This window comes from Notamacropus eugenii, chromosome 3, assembly GCF_028372415.1.
Source record: "Notamacropus eugenii isolate mMacEug1 chromosome 3, mMacEug1.pri_v2, whole genome shotgun sequence".
NCBI lineage: Eukaryota > Metazoa > Chordata > Mammalia > Diprotodontia > Macropodidae > Notamacropus > Notamacropus eugenii.
Genome location: NC_092874.1, coordinates 105879883 through 105903836, shown reverse-complemented (window position 1 = coordinate 105903836; position 23954 = coordinate 105879883). Strand labels below are relative to the sequence as shown.

The following is a 23954-nucleotide window of genomic DNA, read 5'->3' as shown; positions in this document are numbered from 1 at the left end:
GAATCACAGAGTGAAAGAGGACATTTATAAAGACTACGGGGAATGGCAAATGATGAATATTCATGCAGACTTTGAGATGCTTACACAAAACACTCACACCCTCGGTGGCCATCAGACTAGACCTCTGAAAGTCAAATAGTTGAAATATTTCCAATAGACCATCTTGATAGACTTTCTCAGGCCATTGCTTTTGAGAATGATTGTTCTTGAGTCCTTTGTTATAAGAACATAAATGCAGAGAAAATATTTCCTATGTCTCTTTTGAAAGGCTGTTAGGTGTAGCAGTGGATAGAGCACTGGGGGCTAGAGTCAGGTATACCCATCTTCCTGAGTTCAAAGCTGGCTTCAGATACTTGCAAGTCACTTAGCCCTGTTTGCCTCAGTGTCCTCATTTATAAAAATGAGCTGGAGAAGGAAATGGCAAACTACTCCAGTATCTTTGACAAGAAAACCCCCCAAATGGGGTCCCAAAGAGTCTGAAATAACTCAACGACAAATCTCATTTTAGACAGCTTTAATGTGTTTAAAATCTCTATTCTTGCAAACTTGGATTGTAATAACTCCCTTCCTAATTAAACTTAAGTGAGAAACAAACTGTAAAAGTTGCAGATAAACTGCTAAGAGAAGTGTTTTAATGGGCAAAATTAAGTCACATGTGCAGATTACAAGACTTCGTCAGATGGAAACAGGCAGGAGAAAGTTATCCTGAAGGGGAAAAAAATAAGCAAAGCTAGAGAGGTGATTCAATGGGAGAGAAATGAATCAGGATGTCAGAACTGGAAGGGATCTCAGAGGCTATCTCCTTCAATCCAAGTCTGAACTTTTGTTCAAGGAAACCCCAAAATGGGATCATGAAGAGCTGGACATGACTGAAACAACTGAACAGCAGTGAGGACCAGCTCTTTGTCCATTTGCAATTTCTGCCCAAGATATAGAAACTCATGAATGAGATTGTTCATCCAACTGCATGTTGTCTAGGTAATAATTTTTTTTCATCCATTCGATTTTTCACTCTGCGTTGTTAGTCTAAACATTTTTGAGTTATTATTGATCTCATTTAGAATCCTCTGTAATGCTCCAGGTTTGATGCCTTCAACACAATTTCATCCACAAATAGGAACATGAGGAGGACCACAAAACTTTATCCTTTCCCAACTCCAAACTCAAAAACCATAAATTCACATAACCATAAAATATTAAATTTGAGTAGAGAGAGGTGTTTTTTTTCCAATTCCAGAATGATAGGGTATCCACCCTATTGACTTTGAGTTACTTGAATCTAATTCTACTCTGAGGGAATATCATCAAACCTCAGTCCAGCAGATGAGAGTGCATCATGTTCCTGGCACTATGAACATCCCTCTCTAAATCTGAAAGGGAACAGAGCCTCAACTTTTCTATTCATTTTAAATCTATGGTTACTGAAGCTAGATGCTAGTAATACCCCTATGCACCATGTTGCTAAGTTGGGACTTAGGAGCAAGCTCAACTGGTACCATTCAAACAGATATAAGATCCATCTGATTTCCCACTTTGATAATCATCTGGTACTTTTCCTCTGAATATGAACTCCATAGCTACTAAAAATACAAGTTGGTCTGACACAAACACCTAAGAACATCCCACACGTTGTATGATGACACAAAAGGATTATAGTGAGGACCAAATGACCTTGGAAACTGAATTCTATTTTCAGATAGTAAAGCACTGCATTATGCAAATGTAAGATGTCATTAGATCTCTTCATCCTCATCTTGGAAGGCAATCTAGCTGGTTTCAATTTTTCTTGGTAGTACTTGATAGTTTCAGACCTCCTCCTCAATTCTGTGTGATCTTATTGAGGTAGGAACTTAGATATCTTAGTATAATCCAGTGGTTAGCACAGAATTTGGCACATAGTGCTTAATATATACTACTTGTTCTTTATGGAATGGCTAGGTGATACCACAGCGTAAAACCTGCAATCAGGAGGACCTTAGTTCGAATTCAGCCTTATATACTTGCTAGCTTAGTGACTCTGGATAAGTCACTTAATCTTATTTGCCTCACTTTCCTCCTCTATAAAATGAGCTGGAGAAGGAAATGGCAAAGTACTCTAGCATCTTTGCCAAGAAAACCTTAAATGGGGTCACGAAGACTCTGATTCTACTCAACAGCAATTTACTCCTAACTCCTTGCTTGACCACTACTCATTACTACTTAACTCCTTACTAACAATAAGGAATTAGTTCTAATAGTAAGAAGTTATTACTGCTTAATTCCTTACTATTCATTAATAGTAGTTAGTTCTTGTGTCTTCCCTCTGTTGATTATTTCAAATTGATCCTGTATGTGGCTTGTTTTTACATGGTTTTTGCATGTTGTCTTCACTAGACTTTGATCTCCTTGAGATCAGGAAATGTCTTTTTACATGTTTTTGCATCTTCAGTGTTTACTACAGTGCTGGGAGTATGGTAAGCACTTAACAAATGTTTATTAACTGACTTGCATAGGCACTACTTAATAAAAGCTAGTTTGATGACTGACATATTTCTTCCAGTGGTCTAGATAGCAATACAACCATGCTTTCTAAACTGTGAATTTTCACTTATGCTCCCCATAAATTCCCCATTGATTTAACAAAACTCCCAGAAGGTTTCCTCTAGGTCTTATAATATTTCATGGGTACTAATATAGCACATGCACTGGACCTCTACTATCTTTCACTCACTATCCCTACATAGTCAGTTGACCTACTTTATAGATCACAAATTTTCTGGATAATGTTGTTTTTGCTCCTTCTTATACTTACAGCCTGGATATTTTTCAATCTTATGCATCATGAAAGCTATTCCAATATTATGAAACACTTTGTATCAACATCACTCAAACCATAGCACATGAAACCATATCAAGGTTCCTTTTATGAGACCAATGAAATGGCATATATCTTCTGTTGTTCAATCATTTTCAACTTTTCATGACTCTAGGGATAAGTCTATGGCAAAGATACTGAAACAGTTTGCCATTTCTATCTCTAACATGTCCCCATTTTACAGATGAGGAACTGAGGCAAATAGGAGTTAAGCAACTTGCCCAGGGTCACACAGCTACTAAACGTCTGAAGCCACATCTGAACTCAGATCTTTGTGACTCCAAACCTGGTTCACTATCCAGTATAGCACCTGTCTACCCCTAAGGACACCTTGCTGCTGTTCAGTTGTTTCAGTCTTGTCATACTCCATTTGACCCCATTTGGGGTTTTCTTGGCAAAGATACTAGAGTGGTTTGCCATTTCCTTCTCCAACTCATTTTACAAATGAGGAAGCTGAGGTAAACAAAGTTAAATGACTTGCTCAGGATCACACAGCTAGGAAGTGTCTAAGACCAGATTTGAACTCAGGAAGATGAGTCTTCAGGACTCCAGATCTAGCACTTAATCCACTGTACCACCTAGATGCTCAGAGAACATTTACAGCAAATGATATGTCTAAACAATAAATGAATGCCAAGAAAATTTTATCACATAGTCATAGGGGTACATACTCTCACAAATGTCCCCAGTGCTGGTGTGGGAGGGACCATGTGGCTAATATACATGTGCAGGAAACATATATGAAATAACATGTTCTGCCAGGGCAACCCACATTCCTAGGGCTGTATCTCCACTAGAGGCTCTTTCTACCTCCAGCAATGCAACTTTCTGCTTCTCCCATCACACCAATGATGTCACCTGCTGGTATGGGGTTGCCATTGAACTGCCGGCTCCAGTAATAGAAGCTGGTCCTGTCTCTTGATGGGCCATTTTCTCTTGGTCTTTTTTAATCTTTGTCTTTTGCTTGTGTCATAACCCATTCTCTTCAGGTCCTCTGCTGCCCTCTATGGGCCACTGCTGATCTATGGTTAAATCAACAATGCTATGCGAACAGGAAGTTTCTGATCTTTTTAGCCACAACTCCAGGAGTTATTCCAGCTTTATTTACTTATTTGCCTATTGATTGATTGATTAATGAATCATATATATATGTATATATATATACATATACATACACACACACACACATATATAAAACCATACCCAGCCAGCAAAGAGTGCAAGCAGAATTTCTCTAATTTATATCGTCTATGTTTTGAGATTTTTTGTTTCTGCTTCAAACACCTGTTTCTTGAACTCAGCCTAGTCTTTGAGCATGAGAAGAAACCGTCCCTTTATGCCTTTTGGTTTAGTTGCAAGATGATTCTTTGGAAATTGTGGAGTTTTATGATTTATAACCAACCAGCATCCCTAGGTAATATTAGGATCTAAAAGATGGGGCTTTGGGGCAGGAGGTAACTTGGGGTCATGGTTGTTGTGGTTTAATGAGTTATATTAGTTAAAAGAATCTTTTTGTTTGTTTCAGTTTCTTACATAGAATGAATGAGATAACCCTGTAACACCACAGTCCCCAAGGACAAAACTCATACCCTAAACAGTCTCAAGCTCTAAGGATTTTTTCATTACTGTGATAAAATGAAGAGCATCTAATATTAGTAAGTAGTTCAGTTGTTGTAGTCACTCAGTCGTGTCCAACTCTATGTGATCCCATGGACTTTGTCCATGGGGTTTTCTTGGCAAAGGTACTGAAGTGGTTTTGCCATTTCCTTCTCCAGTATGTCCCCATTTTACAGATGAGGAACTGAGGCAAATAGGTGTTAAGTGACTTGCCCAGGGTCACTCAGCTACCAAGTATCTGAAATCAGATTTGAACTCAGATCTTCACGATTCTAGGCCTGATGCTTTATCTAGGCTCTGGTCTTTTCGTCAAGAATGCTTTAAAGTCTTCTATATGCTTAGTTACACGTCAAATAATAACTTCCAGTTATTCAGTCATTTTTCTCTTTGACTCCATTTGGGTTTTCCTGGCAAAGATGCTAGAGTGGTTTGCCATTTCCTTCTCCAGTTCATCTTACAGATGAAGAAACCGAAGCAAACGGGATTAAATGACTTGCCTAGAATCACAAAGCTATTAAGTATCTTAGGCTAGATTTGAACTCAGGAAGATGAGTCTAGCCCCAGTACACTAACCACTGTGATAGTTTGTAAAATTGCATGATTTAAATTTAGCAGATTTTTTGAACCTGTACTATGGATAAGGACTACTTAACTTTTCTACTTTTCATTTCCTGCCATGAAGACTTACTGTCTTGAATATAGCAGCATTTGACATGAAGGTAAGTATTTTTTTTAGTGAACTTATTCATCTAACAATTTTCACTGAAAAATTCTTGACACAAAATTCAAATGTGATCTCTGATCTAGAATTGCTTTGAATATGTTAAATTAAATTCAAATTCACCATTACATAGTAAAATAGCATTGTTTCTGCCTACAATCTATAAATATTTTTCTTTTCCATAATAATTTATGTAGATTGAGTTTCTAAAATCATTCCCAGTATAAATATGCTTTATTGAAATCTTTGTTTTCATCAGTCACATTCATTTGCAATATCATGCTACATCAGTCCACTATATTCAGACATTACTGGTTCTATCACGTAGACAATGAAAACTGGGTAAAGTTGCTAATTTATGCAAAAGCAGGAACATAATACACAAACATTGATTTCATTATCATGTTCAAAGGAAATGAAGCTTGTCTTATCACTGATTTCTTGGGAAGTCAAAGGTGTAGTTTTGGATTGTTAGTTCTTTAGGCAAAAAAATAAATAAAAACATATATCTATTGGACAAAAGCTTCATTCTCTACCTGTGGTCAGCAACTTGAGGCTTTCTGTAGATTCCTACAAAAGAATATGTATTTTCCTAATGTACAGTATTGCCCGCATATATTACAGTATTTCTGAGCTCTGGCAAAGTTTTCTGGTATTGAATGAATATTTCCTATTTAAATATCTGTTTATTCCAGTGTTTATATTTCAGTGTTTCTACTCAGCTCTGGTCTTTTTATCAAGAATATTTTAAAATCTTCTATTATTATAAAAATCCATTTTTACACCTTGTTGGACCGTATTCTGTTTCTCTGGTTGTCATTCTTGGGTATAAATCTATATATTTTGCATCTTTGAATATTATATTTCATGGGCTCTGATCTTTTACATATGTAGTCAGTAAATCTTGTTGACCTTGACTGTGGTTTCTTAGCAATTGAACTCTTTCTCATTGTGTGCAGTATTTTTGCTTTGACTTAGAAAATCCATATTTTGCCTATAATGTGTCTGGGGTCTTTTAGGAGGTAATTGATGGATTTTTTTCCATTTTTACTTTACCTTCTTGTTCAAATATGACTGGGCAGATTTCTTGCATGATTTCTTGTACTGTGATATCCAAGTTTTTATTTTAGTCATATAAATCAATGATTTTAAATTATTTTTCACTGATATGTTTTCCAGGACAGATTTTTACATGAAATACTTTACATTTTCTTCTATTTTTTAAACTTTTGATTTTATTTTAACATTTCTTGTTGTCTCATGAAGTCATTTACTTTTATTTAGCCCAGTTTAATTTTCAAAGAATCTGTTGTTTGAGTAATTTCCTGTGGTAAGCCATTAATTCTCTTCCCTAGTTTTTCTTCCAAACCTCTAATTTCTTTTCAAGTTATTTTTCTATTGCTGTTGGAATCAGTAAGCACCCCAACATACACAGGGGGGCATGCTACCACAGGTTCTTAGCTCTGCATTCATAAAAGGAAAGGCAACTTTTGAGGGGTTAACAATCACTTTAATCAAGCACATGTATCATTCCTTTAATCAAGTGCATATATCATTCACTTAATTCAGGGAGGACAGCACCCCTCACTTCAAAGAAAATCCAGAGAAATTAGATATCAACAGACATGGCTTCCTCTGCATGAATTCAATAGACAGTTGGACCCCAACTATCTGACCATAGTTACCAGAGAGGGAAGCATGACATCTGGGTTCTCAAAGCGAGGGGGAGGGAGACTCCTTAATGGCTTCCAAGAGTCCTCATCTGGCACTCAAACCTTCTTGCAAAAACTAAGCCCCAAAGTAAACCTCGTCCTCAGAGTATTTGTACACTTTTTAGAGCAGAGAGCATCATAACCCTCTGACTCAGTGCCTCAATAGAAAAAACAAAAGGTACTTGGGACCCTCCTACAAAACAACTCCCCTAATCAAGCTTCTCACAATGGGCAGATCCACCAATGGATAGGAAAGATCTTCTTTAATCATATTATTCAATCAGAGGAACTTTTCGTAAAACAAAAACAGCAAAAGATCCTATTTTACTTGCCATCACACTGTGAGCCAATTTATAATTATTTTAAACTAAAAAAAAAAAACTTACTTTATTTCTTCTATGAATTCTAGTTAGTTTGAGGGCCAGTCTATGTTTTTCTTGAAGACTTTGCTTCTCAGTATTTTGGAATTATCCTCCTCTTCTGAGTTTGTTCCTTGGGCATCTTTGGCATCATAATATCTCTTTAATTTTTGTTGTTGTTTGGTCTTCTTCCAGGCTTATGCTTTATATTGGGAATTTTTGTTAGGACCAGGCTCTGTATAATTCTGGAGGGAATATTGTGACCTTGTATTACTCTAACCTGCCTTAATCTGATGTTCAGCCACTATTCTTTGGATATTGAGTTCTCTGTTCTCAAGGATTACAGGAATAGTTTGAACCAGGGATCTGCAACCTTTCAGCAGATCTTATATGATCAGATCAAGGCCTAATCTTTGGGCTTTCTATGCTCCTGACTCCAATTTATGACTAGACAGTACAGCTGCCGACTTTCTCTTTGGTAGTGATCAGTGGACAATAGTTGTTCCATACTCTGTTAGCTAGCAGAAAGAATCACAAAGTTCAGAGTAACTATGCTACTGGCCTATCCATGTACTGGGCCGTCCAAGATATAGATACATACACACATATATACATATAAATACACACACATATAGATAGATAGATAGATAGATAGATAGATAGATAGATAGATAGATAGATGATAGATAGATGCACATGCTAAAATCTTTTATTCCTCAGTAGATAATTAGGCCAGTCCCTTTTGTTGGCCCCTTAGATCTCATTGGCAAGATTTCATGGGGTTCTGTAGCTTGGGGGCAATCATCTAAAAATAAGAGCACTTGAAAGATCTATCATCTAAAGAATTGGCTCTTCCATAGGTACTCTATGTTTGATATCTTCCATATGACAACAGTAAACACTTTTGGAAAGTACCTGCCTACCTGCTTTATTCCTCACTTTATAGTGATAAAATGTTTGAGCAATTATCTCTGTGCCAACATCTGCCAAGGAATGTTGTATGATCTTAACAGATGTATGGGAAATTCCTTGTTGAGTGAGAGTATTTAACTCTGTATTTAATGATTCTAAAGGAAATGCTTATGGTTCTTGTTGTTATTTTATAATTAATTAACAATAGCTACTGCTAATTATGTATTCTCAGAATTTTTCAGTTTTGTGATTATGAAGATGTGGTCTTCAATAGAAAATCATCAGCCAAGGTCAACTTGTTCTTATCTCATATTTTATTTCAGAATCCTCTGAATATGTGTGTAAATTATTTGCATGAATATTCTAAAAGAAAATAAATATTAGTTAAATTGAAATACATTGAAGAGTTAATAACTAGAGGAATGAAAAATGACTCAATCACTTTTGTTTGAAGAAAGTTTTTTGGCAATAATACTAAGAATTTTTCTACTACATCTGCTTTCCTTTGAGATATCTTGAAAGACAATTTGAGTGTATCTTCACTAGTGCTTTTCTTCTACTACTGCTTTTTTCTGTGTGGAATATTAGCTGACATTTATATAATATTTTCAAATTTGCAACTCTCTCTGGAGAAGGAAATGGCAAACTACTCCAGCAACCTTGCCAAGAAAACCCCACATGGGGTCACATAGAGTTGAACACAACTGAAACAACCAAATGAAAACAATATATAATATTTTATAATTTTCAACACTATATACATTATCTCATTTGAGCTTCATAACCAACTTCTGAGGCAGGTAATTTAGGTTCAGGGATTAATTAAACTGCTTGCTCAGGGTTTCAAGGCTAGCAAGTGTAAGAGGTGGGATTCAAACTAATACTCTTGATTGGGAACCTAGTGCTTTTTTCCCTTTGCAGGGCTATGTCTCAGCACTGCTCCAAACCTATTCAGATTCAAGGTTCATTTTCTTAAGTGACACGACTACCTTTCAGTGAGATACATGGGGTACTGAGCTGTTAGTGTTCAAAAGCAGTATTTCCACTGTTATTGTATTGAGGTTTAGTCTCTGCTCACTCAGGGATGCCAAAAACTGCTGTAGTTTCAAGATGTGTTGTGGTGGAAACATCTCTAAGAATTCAGAGTCAGACCACCTCTAATTCAAGAATACTCATTTATTGAGATTGACGCCTGTCATGGAGTGGGCTAAGTTCCAAGAGGAACCAGTAAGAGGAACCAGTAACTGCAGAGGAAGCAACTTGGATTTTTATAGGGTAAAGATGCAATTACATAACAGAAATTATGAATATTAGAAAGGCATGAGGGGTTTATTAAGGAATTAGATAGTAGGGCAGGGGTCCCAGCTTCAATGAAACTACACGTGCGATTACCCACAATGCATGCAGAAAAAAACATGTAGGGGGGTATGTATATATGATAATCATGTTATAATAAGCCTCTCTAAGTTATAAATTCACTTCATTTCTGTTCTTTAGTATTACTACACAGGTGCCTACTTAGGGAAAGTCCTTTCTATTGTTTTGGGGTCCACATCCTGCTTGGACATGCTGGTGGTGCTGTTTTCTGATTGGCTGGCTATTGTGCTCCTGTCTAAGGCTAGAAGGTTGTGGTGGTGGTTGAGTGCATGATCACACCTGAGGGAACTATGAGGAATGGGTCTGGGGGCAGTGGCTAGCTAGAGGCAATGGCTAGCTAGGAGTGGCCCTGATCCTATCACAAGGACATGCTTGCTGTTCTATCAGAAATATGAGTTTATGGACATATCTGTTGTTTTGGTGAGCCGTGAGGCACATGAAGTAGTTAGGAGATTGAGGGGGTGGCAGTGAGTGACTGTGTAGGGGCAACGGGCCTGCTGTTCAGTGGGGCCTATAAGGAAGTTAGAATGTTGGGGTTGGAGGCAGTTTTATTAGGAGCCCATCAATTGTTGACAAGAATAAATCATTCTAGAACACCAACAAACCTACCCCATTTGGGGTCTATTTTTCTGCTTCTTCCAAGTTAATCTATGAATGCTTTAGTTTAGATATAGGTCTCAAAGAAGATAAATAGCTTCAGTATATATTGTTAACTATAGATTAATTAATAATATGCAAATAAATCATGAGTAATACACACACACACACACATGCACGCATACATGCACGCACACACACTCAACATCCACATGCTAGTCAGTTTTGCTGTAGACCAAGTTCCAGATATCCATTCTGGTCTCTGAGCATCAAAGCAGCACATGCACTAGTTCTAGGAAACCTCCTGTGCCCAGAACCACAGGCTAGCTCCTTCTGAGCCCAGCAGTTAGTGCTGTTTTATTCTCAGAACAATGACTTTTTCAAATATACAAATCTAAGGTATATAGATCTTAGGAATGTTTTGAATATGCCAATCATTAGAAAGAAATTGGTAGAACTCCCTTGGAGTCAGGGCTACACATAGAGATTCATAGGTCATTCTTGTAGCTTTGATCTATATGTGAAATCCTTTCCTCTAGAATAAATAAATAAATGTACGTACATATGTGTATATGTATGTATAAGATACATGTGTGTATATATATACATATATTTACATATAATTAAGGATAGGACACCTAAATTCATGGATAAAACATTATTTTTTCTAAAGATGAAAAATAAATGTTAATTTGACTTGAATTGAGAAACTATACATATGGATTAGTAGTTTACACTGTACTCTGAATTTTTCTTGGATCAACCTGCATCACTGCAAAATTGTTTTTTCCTCAACCACCTTTTGCTTTTCTGCAATGGGATGCCATTCATGATCAATCACCATTCATAATGTGCCATATCTGTCCACTTGACAAACAGCCCAACTGTTTACTGATTAATGCAGTTTCCCAAGCTCTTTTGGACTCCTCATTTTGGCAACTGTTTTATATCATGAAAATCTGGTACAAAAGCAGTATCAATCATAACCCATTTCTCATTGTTCAGTCAACAATTTATTTGACAAGTATAGTTGTTGTAATTACACATTGGGTCTTTAGCTTTTCTTATTATTTCATTTAATGTTTGATTAGAAGGGAGTTTCAGGCAGTGGAGCAGAATTTTCCCATTTTAGGATCTTGGATACCTGGCATCACCAAGGAGATACAGGGATTAATGGGAATGACAGAGGATGAATAGGACAGCAGAGGGCACCAGAGAGCCAAGTTAGGCCAATTGTTTGTGCTTGCAACAATTGCAAAGTTGGAGCTAGAGCAACAAAGAAATAATGTTTCAAATTCAGCAAATTGAAGTGCATCATGGAGGCAGAGAAGGAAAGAGGATCAGATGAGAAGCACTGCTAGCAAAGGAAGCCTTTCAAAGAGTGAAATCCAGAAGTACAGATCAGGTTCTAACAGAGGAGGTCACAAGTAACCAGCTAGTCAGAAGGGATTAGACGGTACCATTAAAGGACAGAGTGTGAGGTCTGATAGCTTCTCCGATGCTTTGAAGTCCTTCCCCAATGATCTTTAAATAGCTATGTCCTACCTGGCAGGAATTGATATTTGGTAGGAATTGCAAAGCCCTGATATCCCAGTAGCTTTGGTTTTTGTTCAGTAGTTTCAGTCACATCTAATTCTTCATGACCCCATTTGGGGTTTTCTTGGCAAAGAAAATGGTGTGGTTTTCCGTTTCCTTCTCCATCTCATTTTGCAGATGAGGAAACTAAAGCAAACAGGGTTAAGTGACTTACCCAGTGACTTAACCAGGGTTATATAGCTCATAAGCGTCTGAAGTCAGATTTGAACTTAAGAAGAGGAATCTTTCTGACTGTAGACCTGGCACTTTATCTACTGTGCCACCTAACTTCCCCCATCCCAGTACCTAGGAATTAGTAATGACAAATCCATAAGTTCATAGTTACAGCTGACATGAATAAAATGACCCTACTTTTTATTACCAAGAGTCAATATTGATACCAGAATTCCCTTAGGATCTAAGAGATCCCTTATCGGGATCTGGAGGAGAAGACCACTGCCCTCAGTCAGTACTGTCTTTGGCCATAACTGCTTAGAAGCATCTATGTGATCTAAGAGACAAATCTGGGGAAACCGAGCATAGACTCCAAGCACAAGACACAGACATCACAAGGCATCACTTTATTAATATGATGTCAACAATCCAGACCAACTGATGTGGGGTAGAAGAGGGATTTAGCTGTTGGCAGCAATAGTTTCCTTGATCCAGTCCACATATCTGCAGACCTTGGTGTAGACACCAGGCCTGTTTTTCTGAGCACAGCCATAGCCCCAGGAGACAATACCCTGGAGCTCTCCATTACAGGCCACAGGGCCACCTGAGTCACCCTGGAAAAGGAAAGTAAGAATGAATGAAGAGGGCGAGAAAGAAAAAAGGGAGGGACTAAAGCCCAGGCCTTGGAACAATGGAAAGAACTCTGTAGCTGCCCTAGTCCAATAGACTAGCCGGTACACAAAGCCCTCTACAACATTCCTTTCCAATACCATTTCTATCCCTTCAGATCTTTGGGCCTGTTCCCCTAACCTTTATTATTTCTTCATAACCTTAGCTTCAATGATATATGAGTTGGAATTCCAGGCCCTAAATGCCTGCTACTAAAGATATCAGCTCACATTTATCCCTGTTTTAGGGTGGCTCTTTGGCAGGGGCTTTTAACTTTGTATCACGGACTCCTTTGGAAGCCTAGTGAAGCTTTTCTCAGAATAATGGTTGTTGTCTACATTCATAAGTGAAGACAATGTTTAATATCAGTTAGAAATGTAGTAAAGTTGTATTTTTCTCTTTTTCTTTAAGTTCATGGACCTCCTCAAATCTCTCTATAGACTTTCTGAGGGTTCATGGACCCCAGATTAAGAACCTCTGCTCTAGAGAGTAGAGCCCTGAGCAGAGATACAGCTCTGCTCTCTCTGATCAGAGAAGCTTAGATAGTCCCAGAAGCCCTGCAATCCCATGGGTATCTTTGTTTTCTAAACAAACAGGGCCTTACCTGGCAGGAATCCTTTCCACCCTCTAGGAAGCCAACACAGACCATATTGTCAGTGATCTCTCCAGGGTAAGAGGCCTGGCAATCAGCATCAGACAGGATGGGGGCGACCAAACACTGAAGCAGATCAGGGTAGTTGGCTGTAGAGAACACAGGAGTAGATAAACAAGAAACAGTGGGCATCAGAGCACGTCACAAAGACAAGCCAAGTTCTAAACCCTGAGAGCTGATTGGAGACAAAATCTTACCTCGGGAAAGAAACAACAGCTTGTATTTCTTCCTCTAATATAACTTGCATATCGTTTTATACTTCTCTAATGGCAGCTGACATATAGATCCAGTACCATAGTCATTCATACTTGTTTCAGTTCCTCAACTAGACTATAATCAGCTCCTTGAAGGCAAGGACTGGTCTATAAGCCTAAGGGTCCCCCAAAGCACCCAGCATAGTGTTTTGGACATAGTAGACACTTATGAAATATTTGATGAATAAATAAACGTAAATACAGCATATAAGAGGTCAGACAAGAAAAGCATCTTCTTTTCCTCACTCTATGTTTAAAATGTGTGGCTTTGTAAAATTGTGGTATTGGTATCCAAAAAAAAGACAGGTCTTTTGACTGCTGAGAGAATAAGGAAGTAGCAGAAATGTCAGGAAACGGGTGAATATCAATCAACCTTAAATTAAGTCTGCTAATCAAGCTCTTCCATTTAACAGAAGGCCAGAACCACCAGAAGTGCTTCATCTTCATGAAAGGTGGGGCAGGAGGCATACATTTCAAAGCTGGAAAGTATATCAAGTGGTTCTGTGACATGGAGGGAGAACTAGGTACTCATAGACTCATAAGTCATATAAAATCTTGAGAAGGTTCATTCATTTTACTGGTAATAAAACTGAGGCTCAATTCATATACCAGCTTGCCTAGGGACATACAGGTAGAAAGCAGAGGATTCTGGCAGAACAATAACCATATTTTAGCAGCCAGGATGACTTCTATGAAATATACCCTGGGCAAACATTTGAGGTGAATGAGGTACCTCATAAGTCAGCATACATGGCCTCATGTGGGGCAAGACATAAGGACACAAGGCCCAGTGTGGGGAGAGATGGTAGGACCCTTAGGACTTAGTAACACAGTCACAGAGGTCCTGGGACATTGAAAAGAGGGGAGGGGGCAGGTAGAGCTAATCAGCAACTTACCTGAGTAAAAGATACTAAGGAGGAGGAAATTGGTAGCTTTCTGTTCTGTTTTCATTAACAAGGTAAAAAATTCAGTTATTTTTACCCATCCAAGGAGTACTGGTGTTTTCATTAGCTTCTCAGTTCCAGGGCTCTGAGACATTCAAAGCCCTAGTTACTTGCATCATGGTTAAGAATTGTAAATGTAGGGCTTAAATGGTGATGCTACTTAAAACCTGTATAACCATGGATAAATGACAATCTCTCTGAGCCTTGATTTTCTCATTTGTAAAGTGAGGTAGTTAGATGAGACAACTTTTAAGCTCCAAATTTGTGATCCTCTACTCCCCATTGATTTAAGGGAAAGAGAGTTTCTCTATACCTGACCCAGCAAATCATTTCATTTCCTTTGGGGGCTTGAGGTAGGTTGGTGGCAGGAGGAGAGAGAAATATTTCCTAGAATGAACTTTGAAGTTCAGCTGTGGAAATTTTTCCTCATCTGCCCTGTGATGGTGTTGATTCATTTTGTGTCTTGAGACCTAGCTAAGGTTAAAGAACAGGAAGCCTATTACACAGAATAGGAACAAGGGAGAAACCAACCAAAGGTTAGGGGGCTGATGGAAGGGAAGGATTATAGGACAGGACAATGCTACTTACCACCAGAGCTTAGGGTATTGCCCCAACCAGAGATAAGGCACTGGGTTCCTGCAGGAGCACAGGAACTGGGCAGGGAGATGGTATTCACATATTCATTAAGGACGGCAGGAGTTTTCAGCTTGATCAGCAAAATATCATTATCTAGAGTCCAGTAGTTGAACTTAGGGTGGCGGATGATCTTTTCTGAAGAAATAAATTGTTCATTTCCATCAGCAGCCTCAATGTTGTGCTCTCCGAGTCTTACTTGGATGCGACTATAAGGAAGGAGAATTATGTTCAGTGATACAAGTATCCTCAGAGGGAAATTCTCTTCTTAGCCCAGGGTGCACAATTTTCCTACAGTTCTGGAAGTTATGGATCACTGGCCAATTCTGGAGGCTTGGGGACAGAGCTGGGACTAACTTAGAGAACCTGAGGTTTTATCAAAAGTGCTAGTATTGGTCAGGGCAGGGAGTAGCATGATTCCTCTTCTCTCCTATCCCTGAGACTCACCCATTGTCTTACTCAAAACTTGAACTACCACTCCCACTCCCAGCCCATCTTGTGATCATGATAGACTTTTCCCTGGGTGTACCTGGCCTTCCTAGTTCCTTCCCTACCACTAGCCTCTCTCCCATATCTAAGGCATGTTACTTTGTACCATCTTGTACAAATTCTTATTGCTGCCATCTCTGGACTTCATAATCATGCTATCATCTCCATTACATTTAGGACTTAGCTCACAGTCTTCTTTCCAATCCATTCCCATTCTTATTTCAAATTCTCATTTAAAGGAATTTCCCCAACTGTCATTTTTGCTTTCTCCATTAGACCTCAATCATGGACAGGATTGATCATGTAGTCATACTGTAGACATCTTTCTTTATCCACTGCAATCCCCTTCAACGAAGTCTACCCCAAATACCAGAATTATCTTACTTTGAGGGAAAGGGTTAGAAGATGCAGTAACAAAAACTTAAATCCTACTTCAAAAGAAATATAGGCATGAATCATATTTAATGCAGAACCTCCCACAATTTATTGCAACAATAAAGTTAAGTGGAAGAGAACATTATTTCATAAAATTGGGGAACCATGCTTTCTCTACAACTCCAGGGGTGCTTGTTAATCCGATAGTGACCGTGGAGATGGGGAGAGGAAGTAGCAAACTTTCCATATAGATCCTATTTCCTTCCCTACTACTAAACACTCTCCCATGCTTAAGCTGTGCTAAAAAAAAAAAAAAAGAGGTTGTCATTGTTAAGATTTTGTCCTCTTCCCCTCAGAGCTTGCCCACCTTTCCCCATGACTTTTATAAGAGTAGCTGGAGGACCCCAGAGTTGGGCATGTTCTGTCACTTACTACTGGTAACAGTGAGCAGCAGACACTACCCACTGCTCATCGATGAGAGAGCCACCACAGAAATGGTAGCCAGCATTCAGAGATGCCTGGAAAGGGACTGAAGATTCCACACATGTTTCACCCCCAACAATCTTGTCCTCATCACTGGAGAAAGCAACTTCAGGTGGAAAAAGAAAAAGATAACAATTTAACAAAATGAAAGTCCTAAACCCTGACAGCTGGGTATGATTTCTATGATTATCTTCTATAAGTTTATTTTTTAATTTTTAAATATAATATTAGCTTTTTCTAAGTCTGAGATTCCATGTCTCCTCGCACTAAAGCCTTTGCAGTTATGGCCAGTATTAACATTATCAGTACTTTAGTCTCCCTGTCCCTGATCATCTTTATCAACTATTTAGTATTTATGAGCCCCAATCACTAAGCATGGTATCAACTACTGTGTTTCCTAGATTTTGTTCATGAGTATTGCGATGATGGGGCAGTTAGTGGTGCAGAGGATAGAGTGCTGGGCCTGGAGTTAGGAAAACTCCCCTTCCTGAGTTCAAATCTGACCTCAGATACTCACTAGCTATGTGATCCTGGAATCATTTAACCCTGTTTGCCTGAGTCTCTTTATCCATAAAAGAGCTGGAGAAGAAAATGGCAAACCCTTCCAGTATCGTTGCCACGAAAATCACAAAATGGGTCATGGAGTGTCAGATACAACTGAAAAGTAACTCAACAACAACAAATTGTTGTGATGAGTACAATAGAGAGAGAAACAACCAGCCTTCCATTGCATGGTCAGGTCAGACCAATCTTTCTTTTCAATTATTTATCAATCAATAAACACTTATTAAGTTCCTTTTCCTATGTGAGGTTACAGAGACAAAAATGCAAAAATGAAATTGTCCTTGCACTCAAGGAGCTCACCTTTTTCTGGGGAAACAAAATATTAGTACATACATACATACGTGCATACATACAGACTATCTACATGCATATATATGTATATATATGTATGTATGTGTATTTGTGTGTATATCTGTGTGTTTGTGTCTGCTCTCCCTTGTTTGCAATCATCCCTTTAAAAAAATACAAATTCCTTTCCCCAATATATGGGAAATCCCACAAAGTTTTCTGCCCTAGGTCCAGCTCATTTGGAGCTTAAGGAATCCAAATAACATTCTGCATTAGATATTTTCCCCAGCTTCTAGTATGGGACCACCCATCAGCTTTTTTTTTCTATAGGAAACCATGTATCATCAGGGCTTTCACAAAATGGAATTGTATAGGAAGTTTTCATTCACACACTGGTTTGATTAGATCTCTGCAGCTAGTGGTCCAGTTTAGACAGGAATGGACTAGTGACAACTTGATCTATGTGATAACCTGACATAATTTTAAATTTAATTTATATTGCTAAGATTTTCTCCATCATTTTCCTAAGTATAAACAATCAACGTGTGTGTGTGTGTTCATCCTTCCTTGCCAAAAAAAGACCATACCATCAGAGAAATAATGACATGACTTGCACTTGACTTTGTTTTGAGTGAGGGCTGTGCAGGTCACCAGCCTCACTTCTCCTTCAGAGCCATCTGAATCCAGTGACCAGATATTCATCAGGATGATTGGAGATGACCCAGGCTGAGGCAACTGAGGTTAAGTGACTTGCACAAGGTCACACAGCTAGTAAGTGTCAAGTGTCTGAGGTTAGATTTGAACTTAGGTCCTCCTGACTCCTGCACTGGTGCTCTATCCACTGCACCACCTAGCTGTCCCAATGAACAGCAGCAACAAAAGCAAACCCTAATTAGTAGCAGCAGCTGATTTCCAAGATGTAAATGCTAAAATTGAACTTGTAACAGTAGAACCAAGTTTGAACTGACTCTAGCATAGTTGTGAGTTTAGAGAAAAAGTTTCGTGACAGGCATGGTTGAACATTATGTGATGAGAACAGAATGGAGACATATAGAAAAGGAGTGGGGTGGGGATGCCAGTGAAAGGGGGATAAGCTAAACAAATAAATAAGGGAGAAAGGGAAAGCCAGACTATCTGGAAAGGGAGAAATACAAGGATACAATGAGAGAAACAGAAGGTGACTCTAAAGGAATAATGAGGGAGGTAGGCATGAGGGGAACTCACCAGCTGCTCCTATGAGGGACAGGATAAGTAGGAACTTCATGTTGACCAGTGTGTCTGACATTGATGAAGGCTCCCGGCTTTATACCTCTGTGTGTGTAGTTGGGAAGGTCACTTCTCCCTTAACACATACACCTGTCAACTTTCCCTTCCCTGGATCTTGCATCAGCCTTCTTGCATTTACCTATTTTGAAAGACAAATTACTTAAAGATAATAAAAGTTTCTGTTGACAAAAAAAATTACTTGATTCCAGTGAAGATTCTTGAGAGATGATAAAGTGGAATAGATGTGATCCCTACAGAGTGCAAGCAAGGATATTTCTAATGACCTATATTTTTCTTGGTTAGGATAAGTATGTTTGCAGTGATGATGTAAGTGGTGATGTTGATGGAGGGGGGTGGGGAGGAAAAAGGACTAACAGTTACCTGAAATTCTGAAAAATCCACTTAGAGATTTATCTAGATGGTTTGAGGGGAGCTCTGATCATGAATGAAATCATCGCTAGGGGATGTTAGAAATTTCTCTGATTCTAGACCTTTGAAAGCACAAGAAATTATGCCCTCCATTGCTTCTACTTTTGAGGAAGAAGACCCTTCTTCCAGGACAAATCCTAAATCTTTTGGTAATGAGGACTCCAATGTTAAATGGGATTTAGAAAACACTACTAGGCCTTCTTGGGGGGTTCAACTTTTCTACCCACATCCTATTTACCTCAGGTGGGTGCCAAGCAGGAGCTACCTTGATCAAGATTTTGAATAGGGGGATATTATTATTGTCATCACCATCATTTGGATTGGGAAAAAAGAAGAAAAATAGATTAAAAGGAATGGAGATATGAGTGAAGAAGGTAAAGGAGCACTTGTCTACCTAGACCTGGATAAACTACATGTCAGGGCATCTAATGAACTGGTTGATTTAATTACCAAATACCAATTACCATATCTGAAGTCTCAAAAGGGAATATAAACTGATCTCAAGCACAAAAAGGATTCCTGGAAGAGCTCAAGATGGATTTTAAAAGAAAAATTAGAGCAGTAGAAGAAAAATTGAACAATGATTTTAAAAATACAATTGATAAAATGAAAAAAGAATTCACTGAAGAGAACAGTTCCTTAAAAAGCAAAGTTAGTCACATGGATAAGGAGGTACAAAACCTAACTAGAGAAAATAACTACTTAAGAGGAACAATTGGACAAGTGGAAAAGGAGGTACAAAAGCTAACTGAATAAAACAATTAATTAAAAATTAAAATTGGACAAGTAGAGACTAATGACTATGAGGCATCAAGAATCAGTCAAACAAAACCTAAAGAATGAAAAAAATAGAAGAAATCATAAAATATCTAGTTGAAAAAACAAGTGACCTGGAAAATAGATCCAGGAGAGAAAAACTAAGAATTATTGGTCTACAATAAATCCATGATGAAAAAAAGAGCCTGGACAGTGTATTCCAAGAAATCATCAAGGAAAATTGTCCTGAAGTCCTAGAACCAGAGGGCAAAGTAGTCATCAGAAGAATCTACCAATCATCTCCTGAAAGAGATCCCAAATTGAAATTGCCAAGAATTTTTGTAGTCAAATGAGTGCAAGAAACTAGGAAAAAACAATTTGAAGATCAAGGAACAACAGTCAGGATCGCACAGGACCTTGCATCTTCTACATTAAAAGATTGGATGGATTGGAATATGATATTCTGTCAGACAAAGGAACTGGTACTACAATCAAGGATCAATTACTCAGCAAAACTGAATAATTCATGCAAGGAGATGAACATTCAATGAAATAAGGGATTTCAAGACCTTTTTGGTGAAAAGGCTAGTGCTCAATGGAAAATTTGATCTTCAAATACAAGAATCAAGAGAGGCATAAAACGATAAACAGTAAGAAAAGAAAAAATGTGTTATTCAATAAAGATTAACTGTTTACATTCCTATATGAGAGGATGATACTTGTTAATGTTGAGAATTGTATGTTTATTTCAACACTTAAAAGGGATATACATAGAGGATGTATGTATAAATTAACTAATCCAATTAAGCTTTGTGAATGGGAGAAGAGAAAAGGAGGAGACAGAAAAGGGTAAATTATGTCACATGAAGAGTCACAAAAACATTATAATAGAGGGAAAGAAGGGAGAAAAAAGCATTGTTTGAGCTTCTCTCTCATCAGATTTGGTTAAAGGAAGGAATAACATTTTCAGTTAAGTATAGAAATCTAACTTGCCCTACAAGCAGTAGGAGGGGAAAGGGGAAAGAAAAGAAAGGAGTAGTTAGAAGGGAGGGAAGAAAAAGTAAGGGAAAAAGGAAAGAAAAAGGAGGGAGGCTGATAGACGGGAGAGAAGACTGAGGGAGGTGGTGGTCAAAAGCAAAACTCTTTTGAGGAGAGGAAGGAAGAAGGGAGAAAAACATCATAAATGGGGGGGAAATAGGATGGAGAGAAAGACACAGACAGTAATCATAATTGTGAATGTGAATGGGATGTACTCTCCCATAAAGCAGAGACAGATAGAAGAATGAATTAAAAAACATAATCCTACAATATGTTGTTTACAAGAAACACATTTGAAACAGGAGGATACACACAGGGGAAAGGTAAAGGCTGGAACAGAATAAATTATGCTTCAGCTGAAGTAAAAAAAGCAGGGGTAGCAATCCTAATCTCAGACAAAGCCAAAACAAAAACAGATCTAATCAAAAGAGACAAGGAAGAAAACTATATCCTGCTAAAAGGCACCATAGACAATGAAGTAATATCATTATTAAGCATGTATGCATCAAGTGGTATAACATCCAGATTATTAGAGGAGAAGTTAAGGGGGTTACAGGAAGAAACAGACAGCAAAATTATACTAGTGAGGGACCTCAATCCCACCTTTGAACTTAATAAATATAACCTCAAAATAAATAAAAGAAGTTAAAGAGGTAAATAGAATTCTGAAAAAGGTAGATATGATAGACCTCTAGAGAAAACTGGATGGGAGTAGAAAGGAATATACCTTTTTTCTCAGAGGTTCATGGCACATACACAAAAATTGACCATGTACTAGGGCATAAAAATTTCACAATACAGTGTACAATGAAATAAAAAATTATATGTAATAAAGGACCATGGAAAGATAGATCGAACATTAATTGGAAACTAAATAACCTAATCCTAAAGAATGAGTGGGTTATAATAACTTCATTCAAGAGAATGACAATAATGAGATAACCCACCAAAACATACGGGATGTAGAAAAAGAAGTTCTTAGGGGACTTTTTATATCTCCCAAAACTTATATGAATAAAATAGAGAAAGAGGAGATCAGAGAATTGGGCATGCAATTGAAAAAACTAGAAAAAGAACGAATTTGAAACCCCCAATTAAATACCAAATTAGAAATAAAAATCAAAGGAGAGATTAACAAAATTGAAATTAAGAAAACTATTGAATTAATAAATAAAATTAAGAGCTGGTTTTATGAAAATGACAATAAAATCGAAAAACCTTTGGTCAATTTTATTTTTAAAAAATATAAAAGAAAACCAAATTACCAGTATCAAAAACAAAAACAGCAAATTCACCTCCTATGAAGAGAAAATTAAAACAATAATTAGAAATCGTTTTGCCCAACTGTATGCGCATAAATTTAACAAGGTTAGTGAAATAGATGAATATTTACAAAAACATAAATTGCCCATATTAACAGGAGGAGAAGTAAAAATTTTAAATAAATCTCAGAAAACGAAATTGAACAAGCCATCCATGAACTCCCTAGGAAAAAATCTCCAGAGACAGATGGATTTACAAGTGAATTCTATCAAACATTTAAGAAACAGTCAATTCCAATATAATATATATACTATTTGGGAAAATTGGGGAAGAAGGAGTCCTACCAAATTCTTTTTATGATGCAAATATGTTTCTGATATCTAAACCAGGAAGAGCCAAAACAGATAAAGAAAATTATATACCAATTTCTCTAATGAATATAGATGCAAAAATTTTAAATAAGATATTAGCAAAAAGAATACAGCAACTTATCACAAGAATAATACATTATGATCAGGTAAGATTTATACAAGTAATGCAGGGCTGGTTCAATATTAGGAAAACTATCAGCATTACTGATCATCTGAACAACAAAACTAGCAGAAATATATGATTATCTCAACAGATGCAGAAAAAGCTATTGACAAAATACACCAACTCCTATTGAAAACACTGGAGAGCATAGGAATAAATGAAGCCTTCATTAAAATGATAAGTAGAATCTACCTAAAACCATTGGCAAGCATTATATGTAATAGGGATACGCTAGATGTATTTCAAATAAGATCAGGGATGAAACAAGGAAGTCCATTATCACCACTGTTTTTCAATATGGCACTAGAAATGTTAGCTTTAGCAATAAGAGAAGAAAAAGAAATTGAAGGAATTAGAATAGGTAAAGAAGAAACTGAGTTATCACTCTTTGCAGACAATATGATGATATACTTACAGAATCCTAGAGAATCAAAGAAAAAAACTACTAGAATTAATAAACAATTTTAGCAAAGTTGTGGGATACAAAATAAACCCACATAAATCATCTGCATTTCTATATGTTTACCAACAAAGCCCAACAGCAAGCAATAGAAAGAGAAATCCCATTTAATGTTGCTGTAGACACAATGAAATATTTGGAAGTCTACCTGCCCAAACAAACCCAGTGACTATATAAACACAATTACAAAACACTTTTCATACAAATAAAGTCAGATCTAAGTAATTGGAAAAACATCAATTTCTTGTGGATTGGCTGAGCTAATAAAAGAAAAATGACCATTCTATCTAAATTAATTTACTTATTTAGTGTCACACTAATCAAACTACCAAAAAATTATTTTATAGAGGAAGAAAAAATAATATCAAAATTCATCTGGAAGAACAAAATGTCCAGAATATGAAGGGAATTAATGAAAAGAAATGCTAGCAAAGGTGGCCTAGCCATACCGCTCTTAAATTGTATTATAAAGCAGCAATCATCAAAACCACTTAGTATTGGCTAAGAAATAGAGGGGTAGATCAGTGGAATAGGTTAGTCAATAACACAGTAGTCAATAATACACAGTAGTCAGTAACTATAATAAACCCAAGGACTCTAGCTTCTGGGATAAGAATTTACAGTTTAACAAAAACTGCTGGGGAAACTGGATAGACCAATGCCTGATACCGCATACTAGAAAAAAGTTCAAATGTGTACATGATCTAGGTATAAAGATTGATACTATATACAAACTAGGGGAGCAAGGAATTGTTTATTTGTCAGATTTATGGAAAACAGAGGAATTTATAGCTAAATAAAAGATAGAAAACATTATGAAATGCAAAATAGATGATTTTGAATACATTAAATTGAAAAGTTTTTGTACAAACAAAGCCAATGCAATCAAGATTAGGAGGGAAGCACTCTTACAGCAAGTGTGTGTGATAAAGACCTGATTTCTAAAATACATAGAGAAC

General features: G+C 37.3%; 1 protein-coding gene across 5 annotated transcripts in view; it reads right to left on the bottom strand.

Annotated features, from left to right (window-relative positions):
* Positions 1–12290: 12290 nt before the first annotated feature.
* LOC140533136 (anionic trypsin-like) overlaps positions 12291–23954 on the bottom strand; it is a 74709-nt gene continuing 63045 nt past the window's right edge. For 3 of the 5 annotated variants that reach the window (XM_072652512.1, XM_072652513.1, XM_072652511.1), the window contains 5 exons: positions 18474–18654; positions 16347–16503; positions 15006–15259; positions 13172–13308; positions 12291–12512 (listed from right to left, as the gene is read on the bottom strand). In XM_072652512.1, coding sequence (XP_072508613.1) covers positions 12360–12512; positions 13172–13308; positions 15006–15259; positions 16347–16503; positions 18474–18534 — 762 coding nt within the window. In that variant the 5' untranslated portion in view covers positions 18535–18654 and the 3' untranslated portion in view covers positions 12291–12359. Of the gene's footprint in view, positions 12513–13171; positions 13309–15005; positions 15260–16346; positions 16504–18473; positions 18655–22003; positions 22037–23954 lie in introns of all 5 variants that reach the window. The other 2 variants (XM_072652509.1, XM_072652510.1) reach the window with 1 other exon arrangement.